The 16,531-nt window shown below is 43.6% G+C and overlaps 1 protein-coding gene across 1 annotated transcript in view; it reads left to right on the top strand.

Annotated features, from left to right (window-relative positions):
* Positions 1 to 16,531, top strand: part of LOC139748269 (ecto-NOX disulfide-thiol exchanger 1) — a 217,819-nt gene that overhangs the window by 61,056 nt on the left and 140,232 nt on the right. Inside the window, exon 9 of the mRNA XM_071661229.1 lies at positions 11,607 to 11,755. Within this exon, the coding sequence (XP_071517330.1) occupies positions 11,607 to 11,755 (149 nt within the window). The remainder of the gene's footprint in view (positions 1 to 11,606; positions 11,756 to 16,531) is intronic.

Below are 16,531 nucleotides of genomic sequence, written 5' to 3'. Positions count from 1 at the left end.
ATTTCTTTCGTCTGTTTCCTTGCGCTACCTCACAAACGCGGGAGACAGCGACAAAGCAAAATAATAATAATAAACCTCCCACCTATACTCCTCACCATTTCACCCATTTGTGCTCTTCTTCTCATTGCACTGGTTTTAAAATTTCCTCATTCTCTCTGAAGTTGATCAGTGCTCTTGCATCACATCTCTGCACTTTTTAAGTTTTTGTTGTGGCATGGTCAACTGTGAGCACTGATGATGAAACTTTGGCGGAAAGGAAGGACTAGTGCATGATGCTCACCTTATTATGTATTGCATGTTGAATAATGGTGGTTCCATCAGCTGCTGCATTACAGTCATCAATTTTAGGTTCATCTAGAATGGATTTTAGCCAACAGTAAAATAGCCATGTAAGTTTTTCTGTAGTCCCTCCAGTTGTCTTTCATATGTCTCTTGGAATTGCATTGAATAATTAATCAGATATCTTTCCTGGACATTCATTTGTTTTTGTCTGATGTCTTTTTGGTATGTTTCCAGAAATAACTCAGAATTTTAACACAGAGGCCATCAGATTTAGATTATTTTTTTCAAGTCCTGTATTTGCTGCCAAATATATATTATCCCATAACACTCTCCTATTTCTTTCCAGACTGGATAGCTCAAGCTCTTTCAGCCTTTCATGATGGTTCATGCGCTCCACTGTTTCAGTTTTACTTGTGAAATGACATTCTGACATGTTATAAGAGAGAAAGACCTTAAGATGTTTCTCAATTTCTGTTCCTCCTATTTTTGCAGTTTACTTTCATTTCATACACAGGCACAGTTTGGGTAGAGAATGGCAATAATAGTTTATGCAGGAATGATACACTCCACACATTAGAATTACTGTAATGTGGAAGAGTGGCTGCAGCAAGTTGGGAGAATTTTAGAGATTCTTTCTCCTTCTTGAACTTGGTTTCTTACCCTACTCATATTTCACACTTAGGTGCACCTTTGGTGGTAAATGATTTTAATATCTGTAGAAGTATAATACTACTCACACTGAAAAGAAGTGTGAGGGAAAGTGGTTGGTATGTATGGGGAGGATATTGGAGTGTTTTTTTTCTCTGGGAATATTCTAGCTTATATTTATTTATTGGGTTGGGCCATTTCTTTCGTCTGTTTCCTTGCGCTACCTCGCAAACGCGGGAGACAGCGACAAAGCAAAAAAAAAAAAAAAAAAATTATTTATTTATTATACTTTGTCGCTGTCTCTTGCGTTAGCGAGGTGGTGCAAGGAAACAGATGAAAGAATGGCCCAACCCACCCACATACACATGCATATACATACACGTCCACACACGCACATATACATACCTATACATTTCAACGTATACATGTATATACATACACAGACATATATGTATATACACATTTATATAATTCATACTTGCTGCCTTTATTCATTCCCATCGCTATCCCGCCACGCATGAAATGACAACCCCCTCCCCTGCATGTGTGTGAGGTAACGCTGGAAAAAGACAACAAAGGCTACATTCGTTCACACTCAGTCTCTAGCTGTCATGTATAATGCACCGAAACCACAGCTCCCTTTCCACATCCAGGCCCCACAGAACTTTCCATGATTTACCCCAGATGCTTCACATGCCCTAGTTCAATCCATTGACAGCACGTTGACCCCGGTATACCACATCATTCCAACTCACTCTATTCCTTGCACGCCTTTCACCCTCCTCCATGTTCAGGCCCTGATCACTCAAAATCTTTTTCACTCCATCTTTCCACCTCCCATTTGGTCTCCCACTTCTCCTCATTCCCTCCACCTCTGACACATATATCCTTTTTGTCAATCTTTCCTCACTCATTCTCTCCATGTGACCAAACCATTTCAAAACACCCTCTTCTGCTCTCTCAACCACACTCTTTTTATTACCACACATATCTCTTATCCTTTCACATGTGACCAAACCATTTCAAAACACCATCTTCTGCTCCCTCAGCGACACTCTTTTTATTACCACACATCTCTCTTACCCTTCCATTACTTACTTGATCAAACCACCTCACACCACATATTGTCCTCAAACATCTCATTTCCAACACATCCACCCTCTTCCGCACAATTCTATCTATAGCCCACGCCTCACAACCATATAACATTGTTGGAACCACTATTCCTTCAAACATACCCATTTTTGCTTTCCGAGATAATGTTCTTGCCTTCCACACATTTTTCAACGCTCCCAGAACTTTCGCCCCCTCCCCCACCCTGTCACTCACTTCTGCTTCCATGGTTCCATCCGCTGCCAAATCCACTCCCACATATGTAAAACACTTCACTTCCTCCAGTTTTTCTCCATTCAAACTTACCTCCCAATTGACTTGACCCTCAACCCTACTGTACCTAATAACCTTGCTCTTATTCACATTTACTCTTAGCTTTCTTCTTTCATGCAATTTACCAAACTCAGTCACCAGCTTCTGCAGTTTCTCACTCGAATCAGCCACCAGCGCTGTATCATCAGCGAACAACAACTGACTCACTTCCCAAGCTCTCTCAACCACAACAGATTGCATACTTGCCCCACTTTCCAAAACTCTTGCATTCACCTTCCTAACATCCCCATCTATAAACAAATTAAACAACCATGGAGACATCACGCACCCCTGCCGCAAACCAACATTCACTGAGAACCAGTCACCTTCCTCTATTCCTACTCGTACACATGCTTTACATCCTCGATAAAAACTTTTCATTGCTTTTAACAACTTGCCTCCCACACCATATATTCTTAATACCTTCCATAGAGCATCTCTATCAACTCTTTATCATATGCCTTCTCCAGATCCATAAATGCTGTATACAAATCCATTTGCCTTTCTAAGTATTTCTCACATACATTCTTCAAAGCAAACAACTGATCCACAATCCTCTACCACTTCTGAAACCACACTGCTCTTCCCCAATCTGATGCTCTGTATATGCCTTCAACCTCTCATCCAATACCCTCCCATATAATTTCCCAGGAATACTCAACAAACTTATACCTCTGTAATTTGAGCACTCACCTGTATCCCCTTTGCCTTTGTACAGTGGCACTGTGCATGCATTCCGCCAATCCTCAGGCACCTCACCATGAATCATACATACATTAAATATCCTTACCAACCAGTCAACAACACAGTCACCCCCTTTTTTGATAGATTCAACTGCACTACCATCCAAACCTGCTACCTTGCTGGGTTCTAGCTTTTATCTGTTACTAAAGCCTTCCAACAGCTTAGGATTGCATAAATAGAATTTTTTTTTTTTTTTTTGCTGTGTCGCTGTCTCCCGCGTTTGCGAGGTAGTGCGAGGAAACAGACGAAAGAAATGGCCAAACCCACCCCCATACACATGTATATACATACGTCCACACACGCAAATATACATACCTACACAGCTTTCCATGGTTTACCCCAGACGCTTCACATGCCCTGATTCAATCCACTGACAGCACGTCAACCCCGGTATACCACATCGATCGAATTCACTCTATTCCTTGCCCTCCTTTCACCCTCCTGCATGTTCAGGCCCCGATCACACAAAATCTTTTTCACACCATCTTTCCACCTCCAATTTGGTCTCCCACTTCTCCTCGTTCCCTCCACCTCCGACACATATATCCTCTTGGTCAATCTTTCCTCACTCATTCTCTCCATGTGCCCAAACCATTTCAAAACACCCTCTTCTGCTCTCTCAACCACACTCTTTTTATTTCCACACATCTCTCTTACCCTTACGTTACTTACTCGATCAAACCACCTCACACCACACATTGTCCTCAAACATCTCATTTCCAGCACATCCATCCTCCTGCACACAACTCTATCCATAGCCCATGCCTCGCAAGCATACAACATTGTTGGAACCACTATTCCTTCAAACATACCCATTTTTGCTTTCCGAGATAATGTTCTCGACTTCCACACATTCTTCAAGGCTCCCAGGATTTTCGCCCCCTCCCCCACCCTATGATCCACTTCCGCTTCCATGGTTCCATCCGCTGCCAGATCCACTCCCAGATATCTAAAACACTTTACTTCCTCCAGTTTTTCTCCATTCAAACTTACCTCCCAATTGACTTGACCCTCAACCCTACTGTACCTAATTACCTTGCTCTTATTCACATTTACTCTTAACTTTCTAGAAATAAAATACATATTTATTTATATTTATTTTACTTTGTCATTGCCTCCCGCGTTAGCGAGGTAGCGCAAGGAAACAGACGAAAGAATGGCCCAACCCACCCACATACACGTGTATATACATACACGTCCACACACGCAAATGTACATACCTATATATCTCAACGTATACATATATACACACACATAGACATATACATATATACACATGTACATAATTACATAATTACGGTGCATTATTACATGACAGCTGGAGACTGAGTGTGAGCGGGTGTGGCCTTTGTTGTCTTTTCCTAGTGCTACCTCGCACACATGAGGGGGGAGGGAGTTGTTATTTCATGTGTGGCGGGATGGCGATGGGAAAAAATAGGGGCAGACAGTGTGAATTATATGTATATATGTATATGTCTGTGTGTGTATATACATATATATGTGCGTTGAGATGATATGCATATGTCTGTGTGTGTATATATATATATATGTGCGTTGAGATGTGTAGGTGTGTTTATTTGCGTGTGTGGATGTGTACGTATATACATGTGTATGTGGGTGGGTTGGGCCATTCTTTCATCTGTTTCCTTGCGCTACCTCGATGATGCGGGAGACAGCGACAAAGCAAAATAAGAATAATATAATAATAACATAATTCATACTGTCTGCCTTTATTCATTCCCATCACCACCCCGCCACACATGAAATAACAACCCCCTCCACCCGCATGTGCATGAGGTAGCGCTAGGAAAAGACAACAAAGGCCACATTCGTTCACACTCAGTGTCTATCTGTCATGTATGATGCACTGAAACCATAGCTCCCTTTCCACATCCAGGTCCCACAGAACTTTCCATGGTTTACCCCAGACGCTTCACATGCCCTGGTTTAATCCATTGAAAGCACATCAACCCTGGTATACCACATCATTCCAATTCACTCTATTCATTGCACGCCTTTCACCCTCCTGCATGTTGCGGCCCCAATCACTCAAAATCTTTTTCACTCCATCTTTCCACATCCAGTTTGGTCTCCCACTTCTCCTCGTTCCCCCCACCTCCGACACATATATCCTCTTGGTCAATCTTTCCTCACTCATTCTCTCCATGTGCCCAAACCATTTCAAAACACCCTCTTCTGCTCTCTCAACCACACTTTTTATTACCACACATCTCTCTTACCCTTACATTACTTACTCGATCAAACCACCTCACACCACATATTGTCCTCAAACATCTCGTTTCCAGCACATCCACCCTCCTGCGCACAACTCTATCCATAGCCCACGCCTCGCAACCATACAACATTGTTGGAACCACTATTCCTTCAAACATACCCATTTTTGCTTTCCGAGATAGTGTTCTCGACTTCCAAACATTCTTCAAGGCTCCCAGAACTTTCGCCCCCTCCCCCACCCTAAGATTCACTTCTGCTTCCATGGTTCCATCCGCTGCCAGATCCACTCCCAGATATCTAAAACACTTTACTTCCCCCAGTTTTTCTCCATTCAAACTTACCTCCCAATTGACTTGACCCTCAACCCTACTGTACCTAATAACCTTGCTCTTATTCACATTTACTCTTAACTTTCTTCTTTCACACAATTTACCAAACTCAGTCATCAGCTTCTGCAGTTTCTCACATGAATCAGCCACCAGCGCTGTATCATCAGCAAACAACAACTGACTCACTTCCCAAGCTCTCTCATCCACTTGCCCCTGTTTCCAAAACTCTTGCATTCACCTCCCTAACAACCCCATCCATAAACAAATTAAACAACCATGGAGACATCACACACCCTTGCCGCAAACCTACATTCACTGAGAACCAATCACTTTCCTCTCTTCCTACATGTACACATGCCTTACATCCTCGATAAAAACTTTTCACTGCTTCTGATAACTTGCCTCCCACACCATATATTCTTAATACCTTCCACAGAGCATCTCTATCAACTCTATCATATGCCTTCTCCAGATCCATAAATGCTACATACAAATCCATTTGCTTTTCTAAGTATTTCTCAGTTTTTAAAGCAAACACCTGGTCCACACATCCTCTACCACTTATGAAACCACACTGCTCTTCCCCAATCTGATGCTCTGTACATGCCTTCAGACTCTCAATCAATACCCTCCCATATAATTTCCCAGGAATACTCAACAAACTTATACCTCTGTAATTTGAGCACTCTTTTTTATCCCCTTTGCCTTTGTACAGTTGCACTATGCACGCATTCCGCCAATCCTCAGGCACCTCACCATGAGTCAAACATACATGAAATAACCTTACCAACCAGTCAGCAATACAGTCACCGTCACCCCTTTTTTAATAATTTCCACTGCAATACCATCCAAACCTGCTGCCTTGCCAGCTTTCATCTTCCGCAAAGCTTTTACTACCTCTTCTCTGTTTACCAAATCATTTTCCCTAACCCTCTCACTTTGCACTCCACCTCGACCAAAACACCCTATATCTGCTACTCTATCATCAAACACATTCAACAAACCTTCAAAATACTCACTCAGTCTCCTTCTCACGTCACCACTACTTGTTATCACCTCCCCACTAGCCCCCTTCACTGAAGTTCCCATTTGTTCCCTTGTCTTACGCACTTCATTTACCTCCTTCCAAAACATCTTTTTATTCTCCCTAAAATTTAAGATAAATGTGTTACATAATTTCCACAAGAAGAAAGGTCAAGCCAGTGCTAGTGGATGTGGATTCTCATGATGGAACCCCCCAACATATCCTGCTAAAATCACTTTCACATATTTCTTTGCATTCCTCACTTTTCTACTTACCTCTCCCTTTGTGGCCCCCACTGCTGAAGGAAGCCAGCCATGACCACTTGGTAGAACCAAAGGTCTTATAAAGTGTAGTGATGTTGTGTGTATGTGTGTGTAGGAAGAGTATGGGACAGTTGATTAGCAAGTATTCCAGGACATGAAAGATCCTGTCTATATATCTATTTATCCCTTTGGGAACTCCCTCAAGGGGGTGGCCATGGCAAAAGAGTTTCCATATATTGTTGAACTCCCATGCCACTCCTTAGCCTTTGGTGCCTCCCCCTTAACAGGCCAATAAAAAGGCAACTCTAATGCAGCATTTTCAGAGGGTCCTACCAAATGTTCCAAGTGACTACTTCTACCTAATATTCCTGCCTAATGTTCCAACCTACTACTTCTGTATTGTGCTCCTTGTTAGTGTTCCTATCTAGTATGTCTATTTTCTCTTTATTATTTCCAGTCATTGGTGTTTTACACTGCCAATTACCCTGGTGTATGCTAAGGGGATGAGTAATAGATATTGAAAATTAAGTATGATAAAAGAGTTGTTATTTGTTTTATTTACATGTGTAGATAGTGAAGTAAGAGTTGGGTTATTTGAAAACGTGTATAAGAATAAGAGGAAGATACTAGGTCAGATTGATGATAGCACAGTTACAAGAAAGACTGAGTTAGGCCAACAGAAAAGTGGTTTGGATTACTCACCCTACTTTTCTTTATACACCTTGGCAGTCGCCAACACAATTACTGTCCAATGCTGCAAGTCGGACAGGAGCAGTGGGCAGTTCCGCCAGGACGTCTACACCCGACAAACAGAACCACCCTCTGGGATTGGGACCCACCAGTTAAACGTGGGGCAATGGACAGCCAACCATCACCCACAAGCACACAAAGGAGGAAGCACACCCACCAGCCCAAGGGCTGACACTAGATGGACACAGCGGGCTACTGATTATAACCTGTGATCTTGGACCACATCCTGTAAAGGGTATGAGTCCAGGCTAGGGCTTTCACGGAGCACACCTCCAGATCCCAGTATGAGAACCCTAACCCTCGGAGGTTACCTGCATGGTGTCTTTCCTAGTTAGTTCCCATACGCCCCTAAGGACTTCCGGGGTACTGTAATAGCTGCATGTATGTTTATATGTGCAGTTGAACTCGAAGCAAGACTCCAGAGACTTGCGTGTCTGTGACGTGGGCCTCTGACCCTCTGGAAGCCACAATGTCCGGCTTCTGGAAGGACCCTGCAATAGGAATGCGAGGCTCGCAAACCACCTCGAAGCCCTTTTGTCTCAACTGCCTGGCCAAAAAGGCATTGATATTATCATGCCTTTTTATGCAACCCCCATGTGTACGTGGACATATCTGAGAGATATGTGCCAATGGCCCGGGCTTGTGAGGTGTCGGGTTGGCCTCTTCTGGCCCTTGTGGGGGTAGAGGGTGTCGCAGATCTCACTTGGACTGCTCTAACATAGTCACTGCCTGCGAGGAGTTGGAACCTGCTGGTAACCCATGTACTGACTTGTGGTACAGCAGCAGAGGGCAGAAGACCCGATCCATCGCAGGTGCTGACCAGGTTAGAGCACTATGCGTGTGATCTTTTGGTTTTATTCCCCATGTGCCGACCAGCATTGCCTGCAGGGCCCGACCACCTCTGCAGTTTCCTAAGAATTGCAGGCTTCCGGGCCGCCACCTGAATCACTGGGTCAGACGAGGTGAGCAATTTATCGAATCTTCCTTTTTTTATTCATTTAAACGGTTGAGACAAAATTGGGTATTCTCAAGCCACCATCCCCTACCGCTGAGTGGAAGAATGCACAGGGCGCATCATGGGGCAGGAGGAGCCAGCAGCGAACCGCAACTCTCACCTGCCTATCCATGCATGCCAGCTGTGTCTTATATACTTCCCCCAACACCAAGCGATGCATCAGCTTGGATATGAGGAAGTCAATGAGGATAGCAATCCTCCGCTGAGGTTTTAGAGGGGTTCTGGTGATATTAGATAGCCCCTCTTTTAGCAGGGCGCTGTAGGATTTTCGCCTATCCCTGCCCCAACAAGAATACCGAGGTACTTGTAGTTGTTCTCAGCGTCCATGGAGCCGATAGCGCTGCCCAAGACTTGGAATGTCCTGTTCTTATAGACATACCAAGTCTTGTGCTTGCCATCAGTCTCCATGCTGAGGGACCGACACTTTCTCAGGTTCACCTGAAGATCTTCTCCCGCGAGTGTCTCCACCATGACATCAACTACTTTTTGCAGACCGCCAGTCGTCTGGGCCACCAGAACCAAGTCATCAGCAAAGGCTAGCACTGACACCCTTTGGTCTCCAAATCTCACTCCCACTCCCAATTCCTTAACCCTTGCGACCTCTTCATTGATCGCAAGGTTAAAAAGAATTGGAGATAAGGGATCACCCTGTTTGATCCCATGTGTCATTTTAATTGGCTCCGACATCCCACTGCTGCCTTCAATACGAGTGAAGGCTTAGTCGTACTTCAACATAATGTATGCCCTGACAGGGGCAGGAATGCCCTTCTGCGACATAGCCCACGCAATAATGCTATGATTAACACTATCGAATGCTTTAGCCATGTTGAGGAATGCCAGGTGCACAGCGTGGGACTTTGCCCATGCACGACCAATGATCGCATCCAAGATCATGAGAATCTCGAGGCATCTGTCTACAGGGATGAATGCCTTTTGAGCTCCATCATTCTGGATGAGGCTCAAGATGCGGCTGCTCAGGATCTTATGGAGTAGTCTGACTATGGCATATGAGATGGTGATTGTCCTGTAGTCTTTGGGCTGGGTGAGATTTGGTACCTTGGGTATCAGTACTGTCCTGTTTGCTTTGAGTGGCTCTGGCAACTCAGAGGTGGCAATCTACAAGTTGAACATCTTGCAGAGCATTCTCGGAGGGATAGACTTTAGGAGCCTTGTCTGCATTCCGTCAGGACCTGGTGTCGATATTTTTGTGACTGTGAGGTGGTGTGCAACCTCTCCCATGGTCATGATCTCTGCTTTTGGTCTGCATATTTGGTCAAAATCAGTTATGGCACGCTTGTCTGGCTCTGATGGCCGCAAAAAGAGCTTCTGAAAAGGGGTTGTGGGTTTCAGGCCCAACTGACATTGGCGGAACCTCCCATTCAACTTTCAGTACCTGTCCAGCGGCCAGTGACTGATTCTTCTGATAAAGCCGCTGTATTGTTTTATACCGCTCCCTGCGCAGTCGGTTTCTACTCAGGGACCCCCTCGGTTCAGCGAATGCCACCCGTGTTCGCTGGTTGTCCTGTTCCACCCTCACCTCGATTTGGGTGGTCATTGGTCGAGCCACAGGAACTTACCAATTTCCTGGCGTGTTATGTGGCTGCCGTGATGACAGAGAGGTTGTCCCCTCGACGCAGATGTCCAAGGGCGACATTTAACACTTCTTCGCCCCACACAGGATTGGTGGGACCAGGCCCTAGTGTGCCAAGATAGGAGATAGTCACTAGACAAAAGAGGCACTGGATTGAGATTGGGTTTGGGAGCCCACAGAGTGTCAGGGACAGATAAAACCGTGGGGTCAGCACCATCACCAGGATCGGCAGGCTGTCCTCCATCGAGAGCAGCTCCCTCTCCCAGATCAGTGAAACCTTCCCCACCGGAGTTAGCACTCATGCGCCTTCTGTCACATGGTGCTCCCTCCCTATTGCCACTGCGTGTTGCCTCATGTTGTCCGGGACAAGTCTTCCATTTAGCGTACTAAACGCAACCTCTCCACCTACACTGTCCTCGTGGTGAGGGTTAACGTCCAGGATCAACTCTTGAACATGGGCCTTTTATGTTCTTTTTCTGTGGAGGCCCTTGATTGCTTCTACTGACTGGCCTGGAGCAGTAGCCTGTAACCGCTGGTTCAGGCCCAGCCCAGCTACTAGAGAGGGACCAGCTGCCATCTTTGCCTTTGCCCTAGCAAGGAGCTCTACCTCCTCGTCGGTCCATCTCGCCTTGGGCACAATGTGCCATGTCACAAGTTGTTGGTGAAATTTCTAACTAATGCTTCTGTCCAATGTTTTGTGCTACTGCTTTTATCTGTTGCTCCTACCATTTTGCCAAAAAGCAGGACTAATGCATAATGCTCACCACAGGAAAATCTAGTGACAAAGAATGAGCTTTGTGAGATGTTATCAAGTGTTATGTGTGACAAGGAGGAATTGTATGTTTATGGACAGAATGATAGCAGTCTACATGTGGGTGAGGTAGAAAGAAAAGATAGATACCTGAGCCAGAGGAGTGCATATTGACAACCACTGAAGCGCTGGCTAACCACGCAACTGTCATCAACCATCCCGAGACACAGGTGGGAAGTACCAGTAATGTACCTCCCTGGTTGACTGCCTACCAACTATTACCTACAAGGTCCTCAGATATAAAATGGTGTTTATAGTGTTGCAGGGGTAGGTGATGTTTGGAACTTGGATGAGAAAATGTAATTATGTATGTCTGGGGAGTGTTGTTGCAGATGGACTTATGACTGGTGGGTTGATGTTTAAAACTAAGTTGGAAGGGTGGTTGTTTAGTGCTCGAGACTTTGATTGTAAAACTATAAGATATGTATTTAGATTTCATTACATTTTGTTTTTGTTATGATTAGTCGCTAATGCATTCCACGATTTCAGGTACGAATGGGAGTGTCGACAGAGACAGTTGCAAAGAGAACAGCGTCATCGGGAACGTATTGAAGCAGAGAGATTACGGCCGCCATCCCCCCCTCCAGTTGTTCACTATTCAGAACATGAAGCTACCCTCATTGCAGAACAACTGAAGGGTAAATTATATTATATATTTTTTTTTTCATGTAATGGAATTAGTGCCTGTAAGAGTAAATGGCAGCATTATTTATTTATTATACTTATCTGCTGTCTCCTGCGTTAACAAGGTAGCGTAAGGAAACAGACAAAAGAATGGCCCAACACATACACACGTATATACATAAACGCCCACGTATGCACATATACATACCCATACATTTCAACGTTTTATTTATTTATTATTATACTTTGTCACTGTCTCCCGCGTTAGCGAGGTAACGCAAGGAAACAAATGAAAGAATGGCCCAACCCACCCACATACTCATGTATATACATAAACACCCACACCCTGCACATATACATACTTATACATTTCAACATATGCATACATATACAGACATATACATATATACACATGTACATATTCACATATGCTGCCTTCATTCATTCCCATTACCACCCTGCCACACATGAAACAACATCCCCCTCCCCACTTGCATGCAAGTTAGCGTGAGGAAAAGACAGCAAAGGCCACATTCATTCACACTCAGTTTCTAGCTGTCATGTGTAATGCACCAGAACCACAGCTCCCTTTCCACATCCAGGCCCCACTAAACTTTCCATGATTTACCCCAGATGCTTCATATGCCCGGGTTCAATCCATTGACAGCACATCGACCCCGGTATACCACATTGTTCCAATTCACTCTATTCCTTGCACGCCTTTCACCTTCTTGTATGTTCAGGCCCCGATCGCTCAAAATTTTTTTCACTCCATCTTTCCACCTCCAATTTGGTCTCCCACTTCTCCTCGTTCCCTCCACCTCTGACACATGTATCCTCTTGGTCAATCTTTCCTCACTCATTCTCTCCATGTGACCAAACCATTTCAAAACACCCTCTTCTGCTCTCTCAACCACACTCTTTTTATAACCACTCATCTCTCTTACCCTTACATTACTTACTCGATCAAACCACCTCACCCCACATATTGTCCTCAAACATCTCATTTCCAGCACATCCACCCTCCTCTGCACAACCCTATATATAGCCCTTGCCTCGCAACCATATAACATTGTTGGAACCACTATTCCTTCAAACATACCCATTTTTCACCCCAGAGATAATGTTCTCCCCTTCCACACATTTTTCAGTGCTCCCAGAACCTTCGCCCCCTCCCCACCCTGTGACTCAATTCCACTTCCATGGTTCCATCCGCTTAGCATATATGTAGCATAGATATATCAAAAACACTTCACTTCCTCCAGTTTCTCTATTCAAACTTACCTCCCAATTAACTTGTCCTTCAGCCCTACTGAACCTAATAACTTTGCTCTTATTCACATTTACTCAGCTTTCTTCTTTCACACACTTTGCCAAACTCAGTCACCAACTTCTGCAGTTTCTCACCCGAATCAGCCACCAGCGCTGTGTCATGAGTGAACACCATCTGACTCACTTCCCAAGCCCTCTCATCCTACTTACATACATATACTTATGTATATCTCTCTTTTAAACCAGGTATTCCCAATCACCAGTCCTCCTCACCATTTCCATTTACAACCCTGAACACCCCATGTACACCGATTATACCCACAACTGCCACATTACTCACCTTTGCATTCAAATCACCCATCACTAGAACCTGGTCTCATGCATCAAAGCTGCTGACACACTCACTCACCTGCTCCCAAAACACTTGCCTCTCATAATCTTTCTTCTTATGACTAGGTGCATAGGCACCAATAATCACCCATCTCTCTCCATCCACTTTCAGTTTTACCCATATCAAGAAAGCTTACTTCTTACACTATCACACACTCCCACAACTCCTGTTCCATGAGTAGTGCTACTCCTTCCTTTGCTCTTGTCCTCTCACCAACCTCTGACTTTACTCCTAAGACATTCCTAAATCACTCTTCCCCCTTACCCTTGAGCTTCAATTCACTCAGAGCCAAAACATCCAGGTTCCTTTCCTCAAACATACTACCTGTCTCACCTTTTTTTCTCATCTTGGTTACATCCACACACAATTAAATACCCCAATCTGAGATTTCGGGAAGGATGAGCACTCCCCGCATGACTCCTTCTGTTTTCCCTTTAAGTTACTTTGAAAAATTTGCGTGTATCTCAGTTGTGCACTATGTTGATATTTCCATTTGCACGATACCCCAATAGATGGAGCATTAAGTCAGATGATGAGTTGGCTGTCAGATATGACTGAACCTTTATGAAGTATTTACCTCAGATTTTTTATGCATTAGATACTGTTTGATATTGTTGAAGGAGGAGGAAAATAATATGATACAGTACTATGATTACCTATGTTTGAAACAAAGGACACCCTGATGTAATGTTTGTGTCTTGGTTAAGAACTTTAATAGTACTCTCATAAGTAGGGGAATTAGCAAGAAAGGTCAAAGGGTTAGTTGGGGACAAGTTAAAAGTATAAGTAGTCACCTCTCAGGTAACTTTTAGGACCAAGGCTGGCTGGATCCAGTGTAGGGAGGGTTAGAGTAAGGCGATGAACCCAAAACAGATGGAGAACTTTTTCTTTCCCGCTGCTGCACATGCAGACATTAATAGTGATAATACAAACATGCATACCGGCAATGAAAAAAAGCAAATTCAATCCAGAAATCAACACCAAGAAAGATAAGTTTAATGTACACAAATGCCCAGAGCATCATTACGAAACGTGATGAACTTGTATCCTCTGCAGTTAATGAAAAACCGAACATTGTTGCAGTCTCAAAACCTTAGGTAAACTCTGAGAGTAAACACTTAATCGCTGTTAGCAATACCCTGATACAAACTATTTACGAAAGATTGCTTATACAAGGTAGGTGTGGAGTTTTGATCTACGTTGATAACAGTCTCAGTGCTAGTAAGATACGTAAAGTAGACACACACACTTATGACTCTCTTTTTATTGACATTACCGAAAAGTTCAAAAGTAACCAATGTCTTGGTCTTATTTACAAATCTAAGCAAAAGAAGATGATGATAAGATGCTATATAGTGGAATCAAAACTAGTGAACAGTAAAGTGGTTATAATAGTAGGAGACTTCAACAGTCCAAACAAACTGGAACACTTTAACAGGTGACTGAGAGGGAACGAGACTAATGAAACTGATTGAAGTCGTTTTCTAGAACTGTTAATTAAAAAGCCAAGTAGAGGTAAAAACATTCTTGATCTTGTCCTCACAAGTGGCACAAACTTAATCAACTCTTGTGAAGAAGGCAAGAGTTTGTCAAACAGCAATCACAGTTTGATTAGATTAGACATAAACTTAGATTTTAAAATAAATGACAACAAACTCTTTGATCCCAGATTACATGCAAATGAATTTGGAAAACAGTAGACACAAAGTTCACAGTACCAATTGGAGATAACTTCTTGATGTTCACATTGTAGAGGAAATGTGGGATACTAAAAACACAGTATTTGAGATTGAAAATAAACATATTCCAGGAATTACGAAGAGAACGTGCAAAATTTCAGAGCCATCATGGTTGAATAGGAGAATAGAAGGACTAATTTGCCAAAAGAAGAAAACATCAATGAAATTCAAATCATGGGAACAGATGAAAATCACCAGGAATTAATCAAAATCCAAAAAGAGTATATGAAGGTCACATCCAGGCCCCACAGACCTTTCCATGGTTTACTCCAGACGTTTCACATGCCCTGATTCAGTCTATTGACAGCACGTCAACCTTGGTATACCTCATCGTTCCAATTCACTCTTTTTTTTTTTGCACATTTCTCACCCTCCTGTATGTTCAGGCCCCAATTGTTCAAAATCTTTTTCACTCCATTGTTCCACCTCCAATTTGGTCCCCCATTTCTCCATGTTCCTTCCGCCTCAGACACATATATCCTCTTTGTCAATCTTTCCTCACTCATTCTCTCCATATATCCAAACCATCTTAACGCACCCTCTTCTGCTCTTGCAACCACACACTTTTTATTACCATACATCTCCTCGCGTGTCGTAGAAGGCGACTAGAGGGGACGGGAGCGGGGGGCCAGAAATCCTCCCCCCCTCGTATTTTTTAACTTTCTAAAATGGGAAACAGAAGAAGGAGTCACGCGGAGAGTGCTCATCCTCCTCGAAGGCTCAGACTGGGGTGTCTAAATGTGTGTGGATGTAACCAAGATGTGAAAAAAGGAGAGATAGGTAGTATGTTTGAGGAAAGGAACCTGGATGTTTTGGCTCTGAGTGAAACGAAGCTCAAGGGTAAAGGGGAAGAGTGGTTTGGGAATGTCTTGGGGGTAAAGTCAGGGGTTAGTGAGAGGACAAGAGCAAAGGAAGGAGTAGCAGTACTCCTGAAACAGGAGTTGTGGGAGTATGTGATAGAATGTAAGAAAGTAAATTCTCGATTAATATGGGTAAAACTGAAAGTTGACGGAGAGAGATGGGTGATTATTGGTGCATATGCACCTGGGCATGAGAAGAAAGATCATGAGAGGCAAGTGTTTCGGGAGCAGCTGAATGAGTGTGTTAGTGGTTTTGATGCACGAGACCGGGTTATAGTGATGGGTGATTTGAATGCAAAGGTGAGTAATGTGGCAGTTGAGGGAATAATTGGTATACATGGGGTGTTCAGTGTTGTAATTGGAAATGGTGAAGAGCTTGTAGATTTATGTGCTGAAAAAGGACTGGTGATTGGGAATACCTGGTTTAAAAAGCGAGATATACATAAGTATACGTATGTAAGTAGGAGAGATGGCCAGAGAGCGTTATTGGATTACGTGTTAATTGACAGGCACGCGAAAGAGAGACTT

The sequence above is a fragment of the Panulirus ornatus genome, chromosome 73 (genome assembly GCF_036320965.1).
Source record: "Panulirus ornatus isolate Po-2019 chromosome 73, ASM3632096v1, whole genome shotgun sequence".
Taxonomy (NCBI): Eukaryota; Metazoa; Arthropoda; class Malacostraca; order Decapoda; family Palinuridae; genus Panulirus; species Panulirus ornatus.
The sequence above is the reverse complement of the archived record's forward strand: the minus strand, read 5'-3'. Positions and strand labels throughout refer to the sequence as shown.